General features: G+C 41.5%; 1 protein-coding gene across 1 annotated transcript; it reads right to left on the bottom strand.

Moving 5' to 3' along the window:
- Positions 1–530: 530 nt before the first annotated feature.
- LOC136421468 (protein CIP2A homolog) lies at positions 531–22,906 on the bottom strand. The gene is made up of 28 exons (XM_066408794.1): positions 22,794–22,906; positions 22,435–22,572; positions 21,448–21,607; positions 16,678–16,790; positions 16,252–16,346; positions 15,667–15,763; positions 15,182–15,304; positions 14,680–14,825; positions 14,103–14,175; positions 11,060–11,155; positions 10,750–11,001; positions 9,901–10,057; positions 9,273–9,444; positions 9,023–9,100; positions 8,884–8,961; positions 8,760–8,837; positions 8,621–8,698; positions 8,529–8,574; positions 8,373–8,470; positions 7,902–8,001; positions 7,349–7,467; positions 6,789–7,008; positions 6,191–6,253; positions 5,768–5,878; positions 4,640–4,836; positions 4,005–4,171; positions 3,235–3,353; positions 531–2,651 (listed from the first exon to the last, which is right to left on the bottom strand). The coding sequence occupies exons 2-28, from the start codon at positions 22,534–22,536 to the stop codon at positions 2,535–2,537; spliced, it is 3,255 nt and encodes a 1,084-aa protein (XP_066264891.1). The 5' UTR covers positions 22,537–22,572; positions 22,794–22,906; the 3' UTR covers positions 531–2,534.
- Between the last annotated feature and the right edge of the window lie 133 nt (positions 22,907–23,039).

A 23,039-nucleotide genomic window follows, 5' to 3' on the forward strand; every position in this document is an offset into this window, starting at 1 on the left:
CACATTTCAGTCAAACCTATACAAGTGACCACCTCTAGTTGTGTGCATACAATGTACATATCAATGCACATTTTTGTAGAGTGGGAATTGATTACAATGTAGCCACCATCTCAGTTTTCATTTTGGAATGTTGACCTTGCACACAATGTTATGACCTTGCATACAATGTTATCCTGCTCAGGTCACCATGGAACGCCGATATGTGCAATACACATATCAACCTGCGGGGGCGCTTTATCCTCTACAACCAAGTGTGACTTTTTGAACTCTGACTGGAGATTCAAGAATTGAAGTGTACAAAGAATGTAAAAACTTTCCGTAGTGGACAAGGCGATGTATATATAGAAGAATGTATAACATTTACAAATTTGCTTCCAACCTACACTTCCCACAATGCTTAGTGGGTCAAATTGTCAAGATTCAAAAGGAAAAAGGTGCTCCACTAATGTTCCCAAAATAATTTCAGTTCTTCATATGGGGTTCAAATACACTGTACACCTTTTGGATAGATTAGCTCAATCAACAGAAAGTGTGGAAATATGGTTTATTTCTCCAAAGGAAATCATATTAATAAACCAAAATCATGTTAAAATTCAAACCACATTCATTTCAAGACATAAATAACACTACAGTCTAATACTATATAAATACATTTTCGAAGAGTAATGCATTGGACTAATTCTGATGATTTCATCAGCAAAGTCGGCACTGAAAAATGTTCATGGTATCTCTTTTGGTAACTAATGGAATGTCAAATGTGTTATCAACACGGAGTTTATTTTCATAAAAAGGAGCAAGATTTGAAAATATCTGCGAAATAATACAGAAATGTTTGTATATATGCAAGGGTAAATAGTTGAAGTGTTTGTAGACATTTACAATACAAAGATATTTGCAAAATAAGTTCTTAAATGCATAAATATTTACAATTAGCTACATTACAATCTACACCCTTATGTAAAATATCAAATTCTCATGAAAATTCTTAGCAATACTGATAGTAAGTATACCTGGGCAAAGAAATTCACATTTGAAGTGCCCTCAAAAGGTGATATATTGGTTGCCTAATTCTTCAATGAATAGATTTGCAACTATTCAAATAATATGCAACTAGATGGATGTAGGTTCTAGTTTCTTGATACTGTAAATGTTGACATTTTTGCAGGTGGGTTTTCCAGTAACTTCTTGACCTAGAAGGGTGACATATTGGCTGCCTAATTTCTTAATGAATAGATTTGCAACTATTCAAATAATATGCAACTAGATGGAAGTAGATTCTAGTTTCTTGATACTGTAAATTTTGACATTTTTCAAGTGCTACAATGTTGGCGTTTTTCCCGGTAACTTCTTGACTTCAGAAGGTGACATATCGGCTGCCTAATTAGATTTGCAGCTACACTGTATTTGAATGATTTGCAACTAGATGGAAGTAGATTTTAGCTTAAATGTTGACATGTTATGATTTCAGTTTAAATGCTGACATTTTTACAGTCACGTGGTTTAATGTTGGCGGTTTTCCCGATAACCTCCTGACCTTAAAAGGTGACATATCGGCTGCCTAATTCCTTAATGAATAGATCTGTCTTAGGAAGGACTTAAGCAGGACTTAATGAAGTATAGAGAGGGACTTCTGGAGTCTTCAATCACCTGAGACCACTAATGAGTCATTTCAGGACTGATGGCGCCATAACTCTACTTAACATCATCCCTACAGTCCATCATGTCACTTCTAATGCACATTAGTGGTTGTTTTAAGTAGATGGAAGTTGAGCTAAGTTTTTTTAACCTTTAGTAGTCTGAAGAAGCCGTTTGGTACCCAATTTTATATCGTTTACAGAGTTAGGCAGCAGGGAGGAGGTTAATACAGTCAAACCTGGATTCAGCAGCCACATAAAGGACTGTGGAAAGGTGGTTGCTGAGGACAGGGTGGGGTTAACGATGTAAAAATGGACGGGACTGTTTTAACATGGCTTCTGACTGGAGGTGGTTGCTTGAGCCAGGTAGTTGCACGACCAGGCTGGGAAGGGGGAAAAAGGAACTTAAGTTATATTTGTATACAATAGAGGGGGGTGTCCCTGTGGTGTACTGGTCTGCGCTTCTGTTACTAGCCACATCTGGTTCAAATAACTTGGACCAGAAGGACTGGGGTTCAAGCCCCGGGTAGGGTACCTCTGGACAAGAGGCGCATTGAGTCATACCAAAGACTTTATAAAAATGGTACATACAGTACTTCTGAAACAGTATGGAAGTTAAACACACTCCACTGCCAGTGGACTAGCCCCCTGCTGCAGTGATTGCACCACAGTGTGGCCCAGGGATATAAAACGGAGATGGGCACCGCCCTATACACCTTATGGTGTGGGAAGAGGGAAGGGGGAAGGTATACAATAGAGGAAATTGCTAGGCAATGCGAACAATCAAATGCCATCCATACACCTTGGAATGGGAGTCGATGTATAAAGGAACGCCACTTCACACCGACAGCTATAGGAGTAAGAAAATGTATGCAGTGCTCAAATCAAGGTTCACCACTCTCAGGACTTTACTCCTGCACTGATGTTGTGGATCATGGCGACAATCTGAGCATTTTTATCCAGCTCTCCCTTCTGGGTCTTTATCAGGGCATCCTTCTCTGCAATGGACGCTTCATACTGGAGTGAGAGAAAAGAGAACATATAAAGATACAATGTAGATACACATTTTTTAAACATGCAAACAAGTAGTAATATATTTATATACGAAACATGGCGTGGAACATGAATCTAGAACTTATCAATAACAGCATGCATGAAATTCAATATAGAATATCAGCATACATTAAAAAATTATTTTCAATGTAAAATATCAGCATACAAGTAGAACATGAATATAGAAGATGTAGAACATCAGCATGGATGTAGAACATCATTGTAGTATGTATTCTGTTGAATTTTTAACTTAAACTGCATTTTACTTACCAACACTACCAATGTTGCGCTTCAGTCCTGTGATGGCTTTTGCTAATTTTGTTTCGTCGATGTAATTTTACTTTGTGTTCTGTGTCCGCCGCTATGTGTGTGTTTGACGCATGCGCACTTTGTGAAAGTTTGTATTGAACTTTGAATATACTGTTCCCAGGGCTAACCCTTTGTAATAGCCTTCGGCTAGTTGGGTAGTCCTGGCTGTACTTTCCTACAGTCAAATAAAATCAAATCAAATCAACACTACCAAGCCCTACAACCCTTCCTGACCCACCTTTTTGACCGTCTCCTTCTTGACCTGCTCCAGTTTAGTCAGCTCGTTCCTGTACTTGTCCACGGCTGTTTCCAGGTCTTCCTTCTCATGCTCCAGGGTGCGCACTTTGTCTTTCTCCTCTGTAAGAGATCAAGGTTGTAACATTGTGCAAAACTTAGACATAACAGTATGCATAGAACCCCCATGAATTGTTTTATAAGGATGGCAAATCACTGGATAACAAAGTATTGTACACAACCAAGTGTCTTTAGTAGTCTTTACCTAGCCAATGTGTCTGATTTGTGCTACTTTGCACTGCAGCTAGGTGTCGCTGCTGCAGTGTGAACAATGCTGCCCCAAACAGATATAAACTTGATCACGTTTGGGACCACATTCTTCACACAGCAACAGTGACACCTAGCTACAGTGTGAAGTATAACCAGTCAGTATTGCCCTGAGAAAGGTGACAGATGATCACCAAAACTTAGGATTGTTTGTTAATATCCAATACGTATAGAGGTTTCGAAGGGCCAAATACCAACTGGTGTTACCATTGACAGTAGACAGTTGTTTTTTGGCAACACCTCAGGTATAGAGCCCTGATTTATATGGAAAAGATGTGCAAGTGCATTACCTGTTAATTTGATCTCCTTGTCCTTCAGTTGTTTGGTGAGTAACTTCTTCTCATCCTCAACTATAACTGGTGTTACTACAGTAGACAGTTATATTTTTTGGCAACACCTCAGGGATACAGCCTTAAGACATAGAATGTGGAATGGGTGTCACATTACCTGTTAGTTTGACCTCCTTGTCCTTCAGCTGCTTAGTAAGTCTCTTTTTCTCGTCCTCGATCTGGTTCTTGAGACTCTCATTGTGTCTCCTCAACATCTCGTTCATCTCACGGAGAGAATTCTGCTCGTCCATGTGAGCGTTCACACTTCTCTGGAGGGCCTCAACCCTAAGTATATCAGATTCAGTTTGAGGATAGTTGTATACACTTGATAAATTCTGCACTCCCTGTGCTAGGAATAATTCCATATTGAGGAATAGCATTATATCATAAGGCAACAAGGATAAAATGTCCTTTAACTGTTTAGGAGCTTGCATTTGACCAAATGTTTGGTGATGTTACTATTGCTACATGTAGGAAAACAAACATACAAATACACACGCACAGACAGACAGAGACATAAACAGACACACACACACACACACACACACACACACATCCACAAACTGCCCCACCTCTGTATCTGTTCAGCGTACGCGGCCTGCAGTTGTTCGTGCTCCTCCGCGACGGCCTGGAGTTTGTTGTTCTGCCCGACGAGCTGTCTCTCTCTCTCTCTCTCTCTCTCTCACTCTCTCCGACACACACACTGAAGTTTGTTGTGCTGTCACACACACACACACACAAACGCTGTCCCACCTCTGTATCTGTTCTGCGTACGCGGCCTGCAGCTGTTCGTGCTCCTCAGCGACGGCCTGGAGTTTGTTGTTCTGCCCGACCAGCTGCTCCATGTCCTCGGCCTGCCTCTCCTTGTCCAGCCGCAGCTCGTTGATCTGGTCGCGGTACGACTCCGATCGACGCTCCGAATCCTGCAGCATGGAGGCTAGCTTTCTGGCCTGGGGAAAGAAGGTGTGAGAAATTAAAAAAGAGAGCTACGAATGGCTCCACCTCTTACCTAACTAGTACTTTTTCCACTCTAATGTGTTGTCAAAACATTCCTCATTGCCTCATCGGCAAAGTTTGCTGACTTGCTAAGTTTTAAATGGAGAAAGGTACACGATCCCAGTTCTTTGCTTCCCTAGCAAATACTCTAATTGTCTTCTGCATCCTCTCGGTTGTCAGTCAGACTTATGACTGTAGGTGTATTCAAGCCTGGCCACCCCCAGGCTTGAATACACCTAGTCATAAGTCTGCCTGACAACGAGGATGCAGAGACAACTACACCTGTCCTGCACAGGTTTGTACAATTTGTAATTGCAGGGGAGACTGAGACGACTCGTAACGCAAGGTAAGAGTTACTCGCAAAATACCTTTTTTACGATTCATTTTTCTATGCTGAAACCTTCCCTTGAAAACAGAACCTCCCCTTAACGATTCATTTTCACCTAATCTGTGAAGGCTGCATTTTTTATAGAGCTGTGCACAGGTACACTGTACCGATACAGTACCAAATACCTGACCCTGCTGTATCGGGTACTGGACCTGACTCAGGGGATGGCCACTTTGACTGATAAAATTACTAAGAAATTACTGTGGCAGTGCTCTAAAGCCACTCCAAAGCACAGAAAACACATTTGAATGGCTGGAGTCAAATTTTCATCTGTGTTTTCATTAAGATAATACCTAGCACAATCAAATATTATGATTTTACCAGTTCAAATATGCTTTTGTCCTTATTGAAAATCTACCATTTTCCGAACAAGTAGTTTAGGTACAGGTTCAGGTCCGGACCTGTACCTTAACCCATGTACCTGTACCAGTACCTGTACCTAAAAATTGTTTAGGTACACAGCTCTAGGCTGCAAGTATGTTATCCCCTGAAGTTACCTCTGCTTCTGACTGTGCCCTCCTGGACTTGTACTGGGCGATGAGTCTGTCTGCCTGAGCCAGCGCCAGCTGCTTAGCCTCCAACAGGTCCTGGAGGTGGCTCTCTTTGGTCTGTCAGATAAATATCAACAATCATGTCTCAAATGAACATATATGTGCCTCTCTTTGGTCTGTAACTAAAATAAAATCAACAATTTTAGCCTCAATCAGACATATGACAGCACTATATGTGTTTCCGCTGTGTTGAGGAATGGTATGGTAGCCAATAACAGTCACCTATAACAGCCTTTTCCTGTTCTAAGTATATTGAAATGGACACTGATAGGGCCGTTTCTGAAAACAGAAATGTAGCCATTGTCAGGTACAATCTGACTATGTAAAAGAATATCACACTATTTGTTACAAATATTCTGACAAACTTACAGCAAGTGAAGCCAGCTTGTGCTCGTACAGGTCCATGATCTCTGAGGCCTTAACATCCTTGATCTGTTGGGAGACATAAAAAGTTCATTAAGTTGGGAAAAGTTTGTACAAACAGTTAAAAACTTTCTTTGGGTGACACAAGGCAACAATGATCAACAACTTCATAACCTAAACATTGCATTTAGTAGCTTATGTGACACTCAGCAATATTTCTGCAACATCATCAGAAAGTAATCTGAAATGCATAATAAATTTTTTGACAACTCATTGATCACACTACATGTGGAGCATATTTTGACAACAACTCTGGATGGAGTATTTCTGTCCATACAATCAATCAATTAATAAATCAATCAATCTTCTGCAGGTATCAAGTGCTGATGCATGGCATCTCTCTCTAGAATGTTCTATTTTTGGAACAGGACCTCCGGTTGGCTCTTGGGACCCTTCGTGTTGAGGACATGACAAGAAACATGACCATAACTCTACAGTTACAAATCTAACAAAGCCAAGATTACTTTTTTTTAGAGTCTGACATATCAACAAGGCTGGGATACGGTATTCAGACATGCAGGGTCCAGAAATGCTGTCTTAATACCTCCAGTCCAGAGTTCATCCTGTCGATCAGAGTGTCCACAGACCCCTCTCGATGTGGAGACCCCTTTCCCCGACCCTTCCCAACATCTGTACCGTTGTAGTTGACTGATGTCTTCTGTTGTTTACCAGGGGGAGACCCTGGTGCCTCCATGTGGCCAATGTTTAATACTTTTCTCTCAGTTGCCTGCTTGGCATTGTAAGCAGCAATGGAGTCTCCCAGCCTTATGAAACAAAACATTTCAAGCACACCATTTCGTTGGGAAATCTCAGATTCAAAACATAGTTTTAGGCATTTTCTTAGCTGTTATAAACAAGATATCATACGTTTTGTCCTTTTTTAAAAATTGTCTCTCCAGTCTTAAGCATGATGTATGTGTGAACTCAATGTTGTATTCAAAAGGTCTTGTCAGTAAATAAATGTTCTAAAAGGATACATTTTACACTATTCCCATCTTTGGCACTTGGCAGTTTGGTCATTCTAATAATTTCTAGAAAAACATGTTTTGGTTCTGAATAAAAGACAGGTAAAAAGAAAAAATTATCAAATTGTTTAACACTCACATGATGGCCGGGAACTCCGGTAGAGGCAGTGCCTGGTTCAGAAGTCGTAGCGCCAACTGCACTCTCGCCCTCGTGTCATTGGTCAGGGAAAACGCCAGGAATGCAACAAGTCTCTGGTCCTGTCAATACAAACTTCTATATTGAGAACATTGCTGATCAATGAGTTCTAAACATTTGCATCTAATTATAACTAAATAAAAGCTACATACCTACATGAATCACAACTCTGCTAAAGTCTTGATTGATGCTACAGCTGTATTATTTTACTTCAACTTTTAATTCGACGGAAGAAATCCCTATCTAGATCTGTCCACAGAGACTTCAATCCGGATACTAGGAATGTGTTACTATAATATTAATTAACAAATCCTAAATTTCAATCCAAGTTGACATGAATCCAAGTTGGAAAGATCTGCCTTGTAAGAGAATATCTTTAATCTACAGAACCCGATTGGACTCTCTACCAGCGCCAGACAGCAATCTACCCAGACATATACATAAAATACAACAGCTAGGTGAAGATTTAGAGAAGGATAACTCCATATGATCCCACCTGTAGCGTCTCATAGAACATCATGTCCATATTAGCCACGTAAGTCTTAATCCTGCTCATCAGCTCCAGTGTGTGGAGAACCAGGTCTACTCCAGCCTCACTGTAGGAATATCAATATCAAGTTAGAATTTAACACACATACTTATGATGAATACACAGTTAAACCTGACCAAAAAGATCACTAAGGGAACCAATAAAATCTGGTCTGTGTGGACAGGTGGTCAGCATAGACAGAATTCTTAATACTTGTGTCAATAGGAAAAATCATCTAAGGAAGTTGGAACCACCAAAAAGTGGTCACAATGGCTAGGTGTTCCTCATGTAGACAGGTGGTCACTAGTATACAGGTTTGACTGAATATCACATTCACAAGCTATCTAGTGTCTATAAACCAGTCTTCCGCCATGTCACAGTGACCTATACTCATACCAGTTCATGATATCAAACATGACTGTTAAAAAGAGTTTCTACCTCCAGTCCCCGTCCATCCCACAGTGCCCAGCGGTCATGCCCAGTCTGTTGTGTTGGTACTGATGCTCCAGCAGTGTGCTGCACACCTTAATAATAAACTACATAATCACATGTAAGTCCCTACCTCCAGTCCTCGTCCATCCCACAGTGCCCGGCTGTCATACCCAGCCTGTTGTGCTGGTACTGGTGCTCCAGCAGTGTGCTGCACACCTTAATAACAAACTACATAATCACATGTAAGTCCCTACCTCCAGTCCTCGTCCATCCCACAGTGGCCAGCGGTCACACCCAGCCTGTTATGCTGGTACTGGTGCTCCAGCAGTGTGCTGCACACCTTAATAATAAACTATGTGATAAACAAGCTATCATAATCACATAAGTCCATACCTCCAGTCCTCGTCCATCCCACAGTGGCCAGCGGTCATTCCCAGCCTGTTATGCTGGTACTGGTGCTCCAGCAGTGTGCTGCACACCTTAATAACAAACTACATAATCACATGTAAGTCCCTACCTCCAGTCCTCGTCCATCCCACAGTGCCCAGCGGTCACACCCAGCCTGTTATGCTGGTACTGGTGCTCCAGCAGTGTGCTGCACACCTTAATAATAAACTATGTGATAAACAAGCTATCATAATCACATAAGTCCATACCTCCAGTCCTCGTCCATCCCACAGTGGCCAGCGGTCATTCCCAGCCTGTTATGCTGGTACTGGTGCTCCAGCAGTGTGCTGCACACCTTAATAATAAACTATGTGATAAACAAGCTATCATAATCACATAAGTCCATACCTCCAGTCCTCGTCCATCCCACAGTGCCCAGCGGTCACACCCAGTCTGTTATGCTGGTACTGGTGCTCCAGCAGTGTGCTGCACACCTTAATAATAAACTATGTGATAAACAAGCTATCATAATCACATGTAAGTCCATACCTCCAGTCCTCGTCCATCCCACAGTGGCCAGCTGTCATGCCCAGCCTGTTGTGCTGGTACTGGTGCTCCAGCAGTGTGCTGCACACCTTCGTATCCACGGCTTCGGCTACCTGCAGCTTCATAGCCTCATCATTACACAGCAGTGTGGGGGTTAAGGTGAAAAAAGCACTGAAAATCTTGACAAAATTCTAGGTTTTAAGTTCGTTGGAATTTTTGCCATGACGACACTGCAAAATCATCACACTGCAAATAATACAAATTTTCTTTCAGTGATGCACATATAGTCCATATATTATTTATTGGTTTGGTACTGTTCAGGACACACAGCCAGGGCTGCCCAACTAGCCTATGACTATTACAAAGGGCAATAGCCCTATAACCTTTTGGGTTTTCAAAGTTATGCATTTCACATATTCTACCTGACAAACACCAGCACATTTGAGCAGAGGTGATCTAAAATTGGAATGGTGTATTCAGTTGGTATGATTCTTTAGAGGTTTGACTTTGAGGAATAGAAGCAGAAGAAAGTTCATTTATTTTGCTGAGGTTTTACTTTCTGCTAATGGGCTATAATATCATAATTACACTGAAAGGATATCAAGAAGAACGTCCAAGGCTTTGACAGTCTTCAGACACTTGAGCTTCAGGACCGAACCATCTGTATCACAGGGGGGTGTCAGCTGCTCCACAGCCATGGGCACAACCACGTCAGTACGGGGGGACAGCTGGGCAGACAGGCCGGAGTCAATCACCTCCTGGAATTAAACAAAGTAGGTTCGAAGTACCAGTTAACAACATAAAGCTATAAGGTCCATTGTCTATCACTTCATGATTATTCAAGAACAATTACTTTAAGGAAAAAAAGCTGAGCTTTTAGATTTTAGAACACAATAGTTATCTGAGAATAGTCTACTCAAGTATTTAGTTCTATTTCTGAAAAATGGCAGTATCAACCTTATCAATAAACAACTACATGTTAACAGACTTAAGGGGCACAGAAGTCCTAACTGCATTTTTAGCTGTACATACTACTAAGTATTTTACAGCTGGTACTACATTATGTATTGTGAGTCTATGATCCTGTCTTGCATACCTTAACCCTATTCTGAGTATTCAGACCGGGGTTTGCCTGCGCCAACTTTGATGTCGTATAACTCCTGAACGGCTTATGGTAGAGCAATATTACATCATCATGACACCAAAGTTGTCATATTTCACATAAATTACTTTTACACCATCTTTTGAAAATTTGTTGGTCATACAATAGGTAGTTAAGGAGTTACAGGAGTCTGAAGAGGATGGCCTCAAAAAAGCCTGGTTTGAATAGGGTTAAAAAGACAAGGTTGGAACTAACTAACTATTCAAAAGCTTAACAAAATGAGGAATTTTTTAGAAATGAAAGTTTAGTTTTATTTAACCAGGCTAGTGCTGTAAGTAAACCTCTTACCTCAAAAACCTCCTTCAACAGGTCCAAGGCGAACAGCGGCGCCTGATCGTGGGTCTCCACGGACTGTCCCGCCCAGTGCACCAGGGCGAAGAACGGCTCCGTAATCTGGCGCTGGTGAATCTGGGGCTGGTATCTGTCTGGGTCCTGCAGGCTGGGGGTGTTGAGGAGGGCGCGGCACACCGTACAACGCAGGCCGTTCACAGAACAGAACGACAGCAGCAGCTCAAAGATCTGGGGAAGGGTGTGAAGAGAAGAATATGATGTTCAAAATCTCAGAATATTGTACAGTTTTTAGCCTATTTTAAAAGACTGTCTTAGTGACTAGACTGGGGGTGTTGAGGAGGGCGCGGCACACCGTACAACGCAGGCCGTTCACAGAACAGAACGACAGCAGCAGCTCAAAGATCTGGGGAAGGGTGTGAAGAGAAGAATATGATGTCCAAAATCTCAGAATATTGTACAGTTTTTAGCCTATTTTACAAGACTGTCTTAGTGACTAGACTGGGGGTGTTGAGGAGAGCGCGGCACACCGTACAACGCAGGCCGTTTACTGAGCAGAACGACAGCAGCAGCTCAAAGATCTGGGGAAGGGTGTGAAGAGAAGAATATGATGTTCAAAATTTCAGAATATTGTACAGTTTTTAGCCTATTTTACAAGACTGTCTTAGTGACTAGACTGGTGATGTTGAGGAGGGCGCGGCACACCGTACAGCGCAGGCCGTTCACAGAACAGAATGACAGCAGCAGCTCAAAGATCTGGGGAGGGATGGAGGGAAGAATACAGTCAAACCTGTTAGTGTACAAGTCTTCATGATACAAAATGCAGTACTATTCATACACTGTATAATACATGTATGTGGTGTCACAATTTTGCAGTGAGGGATCACTGCAAAAATGAACATTTCAAGATTACAGTAAAACTACTATGACTTACACTCTAAGAAGTTTGAGAACTATTTGCAGAATTTTATCATTTTCTGTTGTCAAAACTCAACTTCTATCTCAGTGTCAGCCATTTTTTTCATGACTTTCAAATAAATCATTCCAACCTGAATCAATGGATGTGTCATTCTAGGCTCACTTATTTCACATGTCAAATATTTTTCTCCGACAAGAATGACAGACACCGAAGACTTGTCACAAAAGCCATCCATCATATTAATCTGGGTTAATTCTTGCCTACAGGACATAGGAACATTATACCCTCACATCTCAATACAAAATTGGAGACAAAGACATTGCTCCTTAGGGCATCATGCTTGTCAAGTGAGGGTGTTGTGATATAATTAAAAGTCAACAAATAAAAATGTAAACAGTCATTATCTGCAACTCAGATAATAATTTCTTTCCATCGGTGCTTTCATGGGGGTATCGTACATGTAGATATCATAACTATTAAGTGTAATATATGGTGTGGATGGTATTTTATTCCACAAACAACATTGGCTCAAAACATATTGGCAGGCTTTGAAGGTACTAAATTAAATACCTAACCGAAATCAAGCAAATCAAAGGAAAAAAATAAATTCAGTCACATATTTCAGATCAGAAGGAATTTTACTACGACAGACTTAAAAAAAGCTACATCTGCAAGAAAAAAACAGCATTCACAAAGTTATACCACCAATTTTTCAGTTATACTACCACAATAGCAAATAGCTCTTCTAAACTGCAAGAACTATTTTGTTATACATGTAGTTAAGTGGAACAAATAACTGTCAAGCAATATTTGCATACTGTATCTGCAATGGCTCTGATTCACCAAGAGCTTAGATAATAATAGGAGTACTTCAAAGTTTAGCCTGAAGTAAAAACATGTGGATTTTCTGCATTGTACAATATAAGTTACACTGATAAAATAAAATAAAAACTTTTTAGCACAGCAATCAACACTGAACTTTAAAGTCTCCAAAATACACATGTACATGTAGCTCTGTAACACCACAAATTTGGAAAAAGGAAAAAAACAGTACTCCAGAATACTTCAGTCTAAAGAAATTAAAAACAAAACAAAACATACCTCCCTTTCCCGGTCCAACATTGTTAAAGAAAACCTGAAGCTACTATAGTAGCTGCACCAAACACAGACTCAAAGTCATATAACAAACTTTCTGACTTCCGATGACAACGGATTGGAAAAAGAAAGAAAAACAGTACTTCAGAAAACTTCAGTCTAAAAAAAATAAAAACAAAACATACCTCCCTTTCCCGGTCCAACATTGTTATAGAAAACCTGAAGCTACTATGGTAGTTGTACCAAACACAGCTTCACAGTCATATAACAAACTTTCTGACTTCCGATGACAACCCTACTGCCACTAAACCATAGTTGCACCATAACAACGCCATGGGTCCCCACTGCCCTGATAACATTGAATGTCCCACAAAGAAGAGTCCCTGCCACTTGAAAGGAAAGTTTAAATATTTACAGGCATCTATGGATAGAGTTGGTAAACTACGCTACGCGACCTCTTTTGTGTAAAGAGCGTTCAAACGTGTGATTAAGGTTTAGCTTTGTAACACTGGATTAAGAACAATTGGACTGTACCACATTATTGCGAGGGATACCTTTTCCCTTTACGTTTTACATAAAAACATCAAGATATGGGAATGGTAACAGGTGTGTTTTCTGAATGAATCAAATTCATGGATATGTGTGTCTAGAGACATGCCTATTTCATGGTATAACAAAGGTTTTTTATGTCGGTCAAAGTTGTCTTACCACTTACTTTCAAGTACATTGTATGATACCAACATGCATTATTAAACAAGAAAAGCATGGTAAAGACAAGGTGACAGCAGAAAGAAAAAGTGGTACGGTCCAACAGGTACAGTCTAAGACTTACTGACAGGTAAGAAAACACCTTTCTTTTATTCTTTTAGGTATTTTGATCAGCACACCAAAGTCCTAATCAACCGTAACAATTGTCTTATAGAATTCTTACAGGAAGTGAAAGAATGGCAGTAAATATGGCAGATTGTGCTTGAGGCATTAGAGGTGTCACAAATCACTGGTTAGGGATTAAACTGGATTAGAAGCTCAGAAAGAGATGTTTTTTAGAAGTTTTTTTTATGTATTCCAGTTTCTGTGAGTATTTTCATTGTCTGTGGTTGAGCCAAGGGATATCAGTGTTAGAAACAAAACACATCTATCTTACAATTCCATGAAGATTAGCCAGATATCAATACCATTCTTGCACTGGTTGAAGACTTTTTCTGCATACAGTATGTCCGTCTATGTTAACCTTTAGCACACAGAAGTAGCTGTTTGGCACCCCATTCTCTATTGGTTACAGAGTTAGGCAGCAGGGAGAAGGTAAAGAGAGTAAGTCACGGTTAGTTTTTAATGTTACCTTGGTAGCAGACTCTGTATCCATGGTGATGAGATGTAGGACCTGCATCAGGCAGGCCTCAAAATGTTCATAGCTGGAAAAGAAGAGAAAAAAAGTTATTCAGCCCCTTGTAAGGTCATCATTGAGCAGATAAATTCATTCATTATGACACAGTATGATCAAGCAACCAACCAATGTTGGATATAACCTACAACTAGCTATGGCGGCTATAGGGAGAATAATTGCCAGGGAAGTTTGGCCACAAGAGGGTTTCATTTGCATGCGAGGAGAAATTACTAACCTTACCGTGGGCTGACTCTCCTAGCCAATTATTGTTCTTCTATTTCAAAAATTTTATTCTATGATCCATACCCCCATAGGAAGGCCTGGTGGAAGCTACATATAACCTCCTCGTATAGTAAATAATACAACATTTGAAAATAGTGAACATGAAGTTACAGTGAAAGAAACAAGAATTACACTAAACACAGAGGATTCTTCAATTTGTTATGTCAAAGCTGAAGACAGCCCTGCAATATTGCTAAAATATTTGATGAAGTTGAAAAAAAAACTTCTCGTAAGGACCTAGCCTACTCACATGACGACAGACTGTTGTATTTTGGGGCTCTTAAGAAGCCCTATGAAGAGGTCACAGGTGAACCTGCGGACGTTTGAGCTGTCTCCGTTCACGATGATGTTGAAGATCAACTGGAATGTCTGGTAGATGTTCTTGGCATTGAACACCTGAAACAAAAACATGACAGAAATAACATCCATGTCTACAGTTATGTCTATGCTATTAAAACCTTTCTTAACCCCCCAAGTAAGCAAAAAGTAATCCATATCTGTACATAACTTTTTGTAAGAATAAGTGGTACCTATTCCTAACAAATATTTAAATGATGAGAAAGAATGTAATTACTCAAATAATGGTACACTATACTGCCATTAGCCATTTATCTATCAAAATCGAACATAAGCTACATGCACTTTTAATCATAACTGCTAGGGGGCAATGCTTAGCTGCGTGATTGATATATGAACAGTTCAAACATGCAACGGAAGTGCACATGTTATGGTGCAATACTTTTTAGTCTTACCTTTTCCCCGATCTCTTCATTCAGACACAAGTTGCTGAGTATGGAGAAGGAGTAGACCACAATACTCTGGTTACTGTGGGACACGTACGCTATCAGGGTACGGTAGATCGACTTTACATTCTCCTGCAAACAAACATAAATAACAACATGTAAGCAACAACATGTGGTTATGAAATCAATTGCCTAATGGTGTTCTATGGCTAGGACTTCTTTCTGTGATGTCAAGATCTGTTGCTAATTTGCCCCACCAAAGAGCACACAGTAGACAATTGACTTAGATGTTTTCAGTCAAGAGCACATTTTCATAAGAATGATAGAGGAATTTTTATTTCACTGGCATTTTTTAATATCATGAGAACCACTTCCCTATGAGTATGACTATGAGAGAAATGGAATAAAGTTTGAGTACATTAGGTTACTGTTACACTTGACTTACAGTTTTAAAAACTTAGTGTTTGAATAAGGTCTAATAATGTTATACTAACCAGTGCCTTGACATGTGCCTGTATGGAGAGGTTGTTTTTACACAGGTTAGCCAGGAGTCCCAGGCATGGAGCAGTCAGGTCTGACTCATGGGACAGTCTGGAGGGGTGGGATAAAAAACATGTTACAAACACTTACATACCAGTAAAGATGAACACTATCAAACACATCACAGTGCTGTCAGTTAGGGCACGAGTATGTCACTTTCTGGTTTTCAGCAAACATAGCACAACATACTGTGGGCACTTTTGCAATTCCTGTGTTCCGACTTCCCCCTCATAAATGAAATGCACTAGATGAACTGGTACGCTGATGAAGGTGAGACATCCAGGTAATAAGATATACAATACAAAAGTTCCTCAAGCAACTAGCAAATGATCAGACATTTCACATAGCATTCACTCTCTTTCATCAGCGACTGACGTAATATAGCGTATACTATCTGAAATGCCTGCAGCCTGACTGTTACAAAACTTATCCAGACGCTTGTGTAACTTGTGCTTATAATTGTGTATCTTCAGACTTTGATGATTTCTTAATGTTTATCTTTGAATACCTCCAGCCAAAGACAAAAGGAGAGCCCTTACATGTGTGAGATGAGGAACCTGATGAGCTCCTCCATGTAACTGTTGGGATAGCTGACTTTAGACTTATACGTCAGCTTCTGCAGCAACTGGAGGGTCTGAAAGGTAAAACAAAATTATCAATTTTCTCCTGTATATGTAGGTGCTGTAAAACGCACAGTCTCTTGTCTCCAGGGAATTGAACCCAGGCCGCCAGCTCATGAACCTAATGCACTTACCATTAGGCTAAGAGGTCCAGACCAGTTAGACTGGTCTGTAACTAGTTTAAGTGGCGTTTGAACCACATTGTTACAGCTGTTCAAAATGAAGTCCTTATATAACCTTCAAATTCATCATTTCATTAGCAACTAAAAGATGGCAAACCTTTAATGTGATTCAAAGAGAAACCATATCAATGTTATGGATATATATATATGTGTGCAGCCATACCTGTAGAACCAGTGGCTCCCCTGGTGACTGTGTGTGGTACTGCAGGAAGACTGCGAGTGAAGATGTGAAGTTGAAGGTTGTGTGCATGGCATCCCTGATGTCTGGATAGGAGGCTGCACAACAGAGCAGATACACAATATCAGCCACCTTTCAATCTCATATATAAGTTATATAGCAAGGACAACCCTTAGAAATGTTTCCCACACAATTTGTCCAGTTTCAAAGGACATCATAGTAATTTAGGGAAAGATGCTGAAAGATACTGGAAATTAATAGAAATGCACACTGAAGACACTGTTTTTATAGAACTTGTGTCACTGCGTGAAAGCTCAGGTTTCCGGTTCTTTCCGAGTCTGCGCACGTCCGTTAAAACCGAGGCGGGCAGGAAGTGTGAAGAGTTTTCCGGGTCCGGCGTGTGCCTACCGGGAAAATTCTGCGTTTTCATGCACAGTTAGCTGTGCGTTGATTCCCAGGCCGTTGCACACTCGCGTGTGACCCTGCCGGGTAGATAACAATAAGCTTTAGCTCACGCATTATAAGCCACGGTGTGTGAACTACACGGAACTGTGATAGGCAAATGATTTTTGCTGTGACTTTGTGTTCGACACTAAACAAAAATCATTAGTAAATTTAGGACTGTAAAGGACTAAATAAATTTCTGTTGGGTAGTAGTAGGATTGAAAATAATATTACCGAATGCGAATGATATTATGACGGTTTAGATCGCTGGGATCCAGACTCTTATCGCGCCCTTTCAGTCGGCGGCCCAAAGCTCTAAGCCCGCCGATAGAAATTGTATTACCGCACCGGGGGAGTTCTAAAAAATCCCGAGAGTTGACCGGTCCTTGCGGGTAAAAGGCACGGTCCACTCCCCGGGCTACAACTCTCCGTAGTGTTAATTTAGATCCGGTGGGCTGACAGTCTCGGACCGCCGAAGAGACTCGCTAGCAGCCCGGTCCCTAGTCGGGTTTCTCCAGGGTAGGAGAGTTAGGGGCGCACCAGACAAGCTGTTTTGTACGTACGTGGAGGCCCTGGCAATAGTATGGGTTGCAGATAGCCTGGATACCAGACCTTTTGCGCGATGCGATCATAAGCCCTTCTGGGCGGGGAAGACCTAGTAGTAGGGATAGACTTGGCACCCGGGAGCCCTTGGCAGCCGAACCCTATCGCGCTAGCGATAATTAGTGGGTCGTGTGCTATCTGTGGTGGCGGCGCGAGTTGCTTCCCCGGCCGAAGGATTAGCGCCAGGAGTGCGGTGGTCTGGCACCCAGGCTAGGTTTCAGAGTACTCTAAAAGTTGCATGCATATTCTTGTGGTAACATATATGGTGTACCAAGGAGGTTTGCCTGGTATCTTGTCTCTACGTGTCGGCTTAGGTGTGTTTTACTGGACCCAGTGTGCTATATTGAACCGTTCTGATAGCTCGTCTTCTTAGCTTTAGCTTCGCCGCCATCGTAGCGGGAGCGAACTATACCCCTGAGCGGGCCAATCTGTCTGGGTGGCGGGTACCACTCCCAACGCCGCAGAGACGCCGGGAAGGTCCTGATGATATGGTTTCCAATCGGCGTATGGGAAATGATCATTTCAAATGATTTGAATTATTGTATTTAAAAAGTAAACACGAGTCGTCTGTAAGATACAAGCTGTGCATAATGTTGTAAGATGTGTATTGGAATGTCTTTGCGGCGTCCATATTGATTTTCTGTTTTTGTAAATTTTTCCTGTAAAAAGAAGTTGAAAATACACAGAATACTTAGTACTTGTGTTACGTGTTTTTGTTCCTATAGTCCTGTCTAGAGTAGTGTACTTGTGCATGCATGGTAAAAAGAAGGAGCCATGAAACAAAGGAAACATGAAAATGGCGTCGCGTCACCATATGCTACACCCGAGAATTAATTTATTTAAACCCCGTTCACACTCAAAAAAATGGATCGGATTGAATATTCATACGGATAGAACTACTCCGATCGCCAATGACGATGTAACATATATTAATTTTTATGTATTTATTTATGTAGCCTATGTAATGGCCTCATGTGATGAAACTTGTGAGTGTGGCTTGCAATTATTCTCCAAGCTTGCAATTCATGCTGAATATATAAGGCATTTGGCGTTATTTGAAATACTCAAGAGCAAGTCTAAGACTGTATTCGTGCTACACATTATCAAGGACATTATACACAAGGATGACCGTTTGTTTTGGTGCATAGACATGGTCATAGTGAACTAAGCTTTCAAATGTACCGGGAAGGGGGCAAATCAATTGCAATGGTCTATGTTTCAATGGTCTGTGTTGAAATGAAACGAACTTATTTGACCAAATTTTGAGTCGAACAAGTAATTTCTACGTACTGTTAACCTGTAAACACGGAAGTTTATTGTTGTACAAGCGTGCATCTCGAATAAACCACTGAATAATTACACAACAAAGACTTGACCAGCGGGCACGTGGTATATCACAAGTCATTGTGTCTTTATTTGTGCAGGGCTCTGTAAAACATGACTGTCAGCCAATTGCAATTCACATAGTATATGGTTTGAAAACAACAGCCAATCAACGCCCGTGTCGCTATTTTCAAATCTCTTAGTTGGCACACGTATCCCAGATGAGGACTACTAGTAACTGACTTAGTGTGTGGGCTAGCCTGGAAACCATACCATCGGGCGTTCCGCGTTATCTCTACGGCGCAGGGAGTGTTACCTGCCCGCCATGTGAGAATACCGCGCACGGGGTAATTGTACGGACTTGGATCAATTAGCTCGGTCTACGGAGAGGCATAACTGACAGAATCGGATCGGTGCATAGCAGACTAAACCGTTCGGTAGAGACTGGTAAACAGGCTATGTGTGGATACATGCTCTCCACTCCCTGTCCTCTTTGCCAGGTATAGGCAGTCACGGCGCTGGGAACACTGAGAAGCTTTGGTCGTGTTCCTACATCAACATTGGTAAATCTCGCGACCTGGATCGTCAGCGAGGCAACAGTCTACTAGTTCAAGGATTTTCAAGGACCCAATAATTAGAACTTGTTGCAAGACTAACTGTGGACGACACTCTTTCAACTGATGCGAGACCAAGCGGGCTAATCTGACTGGGAGTATCTGCGCTTTTATCTGAAGCATATGGAAGGAAAGGTGCAGGAATGACAGCATCACGGAGACCCGCACTGAGAACTGAATTTCATTTGACCTGAGCGACTGTGGCCGGCAGAGTCGTCAAGATCAAAAAAGGAACACACTCTTTGGAAATTTTGTAGCCGATACTTAACCGCAAAATGCAAATAGTGGCATTCGTGGATAACGGAGAAACAACAATGAAAGTTTAATCACCATTTTGAACCAATAAAAGCATCTTTTCACAGGGTTTTGGGCCGGGAAAGTGGAAAGCGCATAAGGGATTTTTTTTGGGGGGGGGGGGGGCATTTTGGTCGCAGACCAAGCCTGGTCAAACCTTGGATGGTAATTAAATGCTAATTCTGAGGTGATAATTGTCGCTAAATTATGCAGCTACCGGCGGCAATCATGTTCACTGGACAGGACGTGTGTATGAATTTCCCTATAGCTGCACGGGTAATTAAATGATAATTAGGTGATAATTGTCGCTAAATTATGCAGATACCGGCAGCAAAAGCGTTCACTGGGCAGGACATGTGTATGAGTTTCCCTGTAGCTGCACGAGAATTAACAGGGCGCGGACACTTCCTGCGCAGCCTAAGTGGTGCATTCGCGGTAAATCCCGGGTCGGCGCGGGTCCCGTGCAGAAGAGCTGGGCAGGTCGACACGACCTGGAGAGTCACGGAAAACTCGAATTTGCAGGCACGTGGAACACGATTTCCACCCCGCAAATTCGTTATTTCATACAGTGTGTGTGATTTTTAGAGATTTTGTGTCACAGCCCAGGTCAAGATAAAAGTGTATGAGATGCCCCTAGACACATTTGAAGACATCAACAGCAGACACACGTTTAGGTATAACTACATACGAGAAACTAACCCAGATTGTTGAGTAACACGATAATCTTGTGAGACAGGGTGGCTGGGGTGTGATGGTTAATGTGTGAGAGGGAGGGTGGGAGTGTGAGGGTTAATGTGTGAGAGGGAGGGTGGGAGTGTGAGGGTTAATCTGTGAGAGGAACTAACCCAGATTGTTGAGTAACACAATAGTCTTGTGAGACAGGGTGGCTGGGGTGTGATGGTTAATGTGTGAGAGGGAGGGTGGGAGTGTGAGGGTTAATGTGTGAGAGGGAGGGTGGGAGTGTGAGGGTTAATATGTGAGAGAAACTAACCCAGATTGTTGAGTAACACAATAGTCTTGTGAGACAGTGTGGCTGGGGTGTGATGGTTAATGTGTGAGAGGGAGGGTGGGAGTGTGATTGTTAACATGTGAGAGGGAGGGTGAGAGTGTGAGGGTTAATGTGTGAGAGGGAGGGTGGGAGTGTGAGGGTTAATGTGTGAGAGGGAGGGTGGGAGTGTGAGGGTTAATATGTGAGAGGGAGGGTGGGAGTGTGAGGGTTAATGTGTGAGAGGGAGGGTAGGAGTGTGAGGGTTAATGTGTGAGAGGGAGGGTGGGAGTGTGAGGGTTAATCTGTGAGAGGGAGGGTGGGAGTGTGAGGGTTAATGTGTGAGAGGGAGGGTGGGAGTGTGAGGGTTAATGTGTGAGAGGGAGGGTGGGAGTGTGAGGGTTAATGTGTGAGAGGGAGGGTGGGAGTGTGAGGGTTAATATGTGAGAGGGAGGGTGGGAGTGTGAGGGTTAATGTGTGAAAGGAACTAACCCAGATTGTTGAGTAACACGATAGTCTTGTGAGACAGTGTGGCTGGGGTGTGATGATCCTCGATGACGTCACACAGACAGCTGAGACACTCCATCGGCAGGATCTGCTGAGGGTTGAAGAACTTCACAGAGCGACCCGTCATTGTCAGGCTGATCATCAGCTGGGGATATAAAGTAACATTCATTCATAAGGGATCGCCTTAAACTATGGAACAGTGGCGCTCCTCCATCCTGTTCTAATCCCAGCTCCATCCTGTTAATTTGCCAAATTAAGTTAGCATATTTCTTTCAATGTTTCCCCAGCCAATCCTGTAATTTTGCTGAAACTTGAGATTTCATTAGTTGTAATTTGTAGACAAGATGCAAAGCTGAAGTTGCAGGAAATGACTTTGTGTCTGGAAAAGGCAAAATGCAATACTTGTTGTGTAGTGCTTGGCACCCTCCCCCTATCCTGCTCTATATTTCTGGTGAGATCCCAGAACCAAACCATTTATTCATTAATAATCATTTATCAACACTGAACAGCAATGGTCATCAACAGCTACACACATCCATGCATTCATATACAATAGTCAATACAAAGGCACTCACACAACTCACTGAATAGAGTTTTGTTAACGATCAGCTTTTGCTATCTTTCGTCATGTCAGTGATAGCAGTGACTATCCAGTTCCTTGAGTAACTTTAATATCGTGTTGTATCTTATTACCTGGAGTGGATGCCCAATGTTATAACCTTCATTGGCATATCTTTAAAACTTTAAATCTGTGTCAAATCTGTCATGATAGCAACCTGTAGAACAACAACAGTTTTTGACGTGTTCCAATAGTTCTATTGCAGCTTGTCAGTTTTTAATGAGAGTTAACGTTACATGTAGCTGGCTAGATGGACTTTGTGAAGTGAGTGCTCGAGGTATGAGTTACAAAAAATCATGCCCCCCCCTCCCTCAGTTACAAAAATGAAAACAACAAAATTATAAGAACCATACCTCTATCTGCCTCTGTAGCTGGAGTATGTTGGCATCGCTGCGGTTGTTTCTGAACTGACTCCCGGCCATGACAAGGCCCTTCATACACGACGTGGGGTCCATGTTGGTTCTGATGAACTCCTTCGTAACAAAAATAATCTGTACACAAAAGCATGGATAAGATTTTTACATCACAATTATTGTTTTGAACAGTTGGAAGGTACCTTTGCTCAGGTCATAGGTTACAGTTTTTGCAAAACACGTTACGCATGAAAGAATGTCTAAACAAAGCTATAATGTCAAAATATACTGATAACAAACATAGAAAATATGATATAAATGTTGTCTTCAATATCTTATGATATGTTTGAGAAGCTTACACTTGTTGAGGAGACGATCTGTTGTCTACAAAAACGTTCTGAAGGCAGAAAGACTTGCTACAAAGTACACCACTTAGCCTCCATTTTCTTCCCGCTGCCGTTTGAATCGTATGGGAGTAACCACTCTGAAAAATAGGGGTGAAAGAAATACAGAGTATGATAAAATTTAAGCCAAAACTTCAATATATTCTACTAGATATGATAATATCTATATCAATAAATATACTTGGTTATTTACTTTTATAT

This window comes from Branchiostoma lanceolatum, chromosome 16 (assembly GCF_035083965.1).
Source record: "Branchiostoma lanceolatum isolate klBraLanc5 chromosome 16, klBraLanc5.hap2, whole genome shotgun sequence".
Taxonomy (NCBI): domain Eukaryota; kingdom Metazoa; phylum Chordata; class Leptocardii; order Amphioxiformes; family Branchiostomatidae; genus Branchiostoma; species Branchiostoma lanceolatum.

Coding starts and splice junctions, on each gene's coding strand:
- LOC136421468 (XM_066408794.1), bottom strand. CDS start 22,536: ATGGACCCCACGTCGTGTATGAAGGGCCTTGTCATGGCCGGGAGTCAG. Junction 11,002..11,059: donor CCAGTCTAGTCACTAAGACA/GTCTTTTAAAAT, acceptor ACATCATATTCT/TCTCTTCACACCCTTCCCCA. Junction 3,354..4,004: donor CAAGGAGGTCAAACTAACAG/GTAATGTGACAC, acceptor GATCTCTTACAG/AGGAGAAAGACAAAGTGCGC.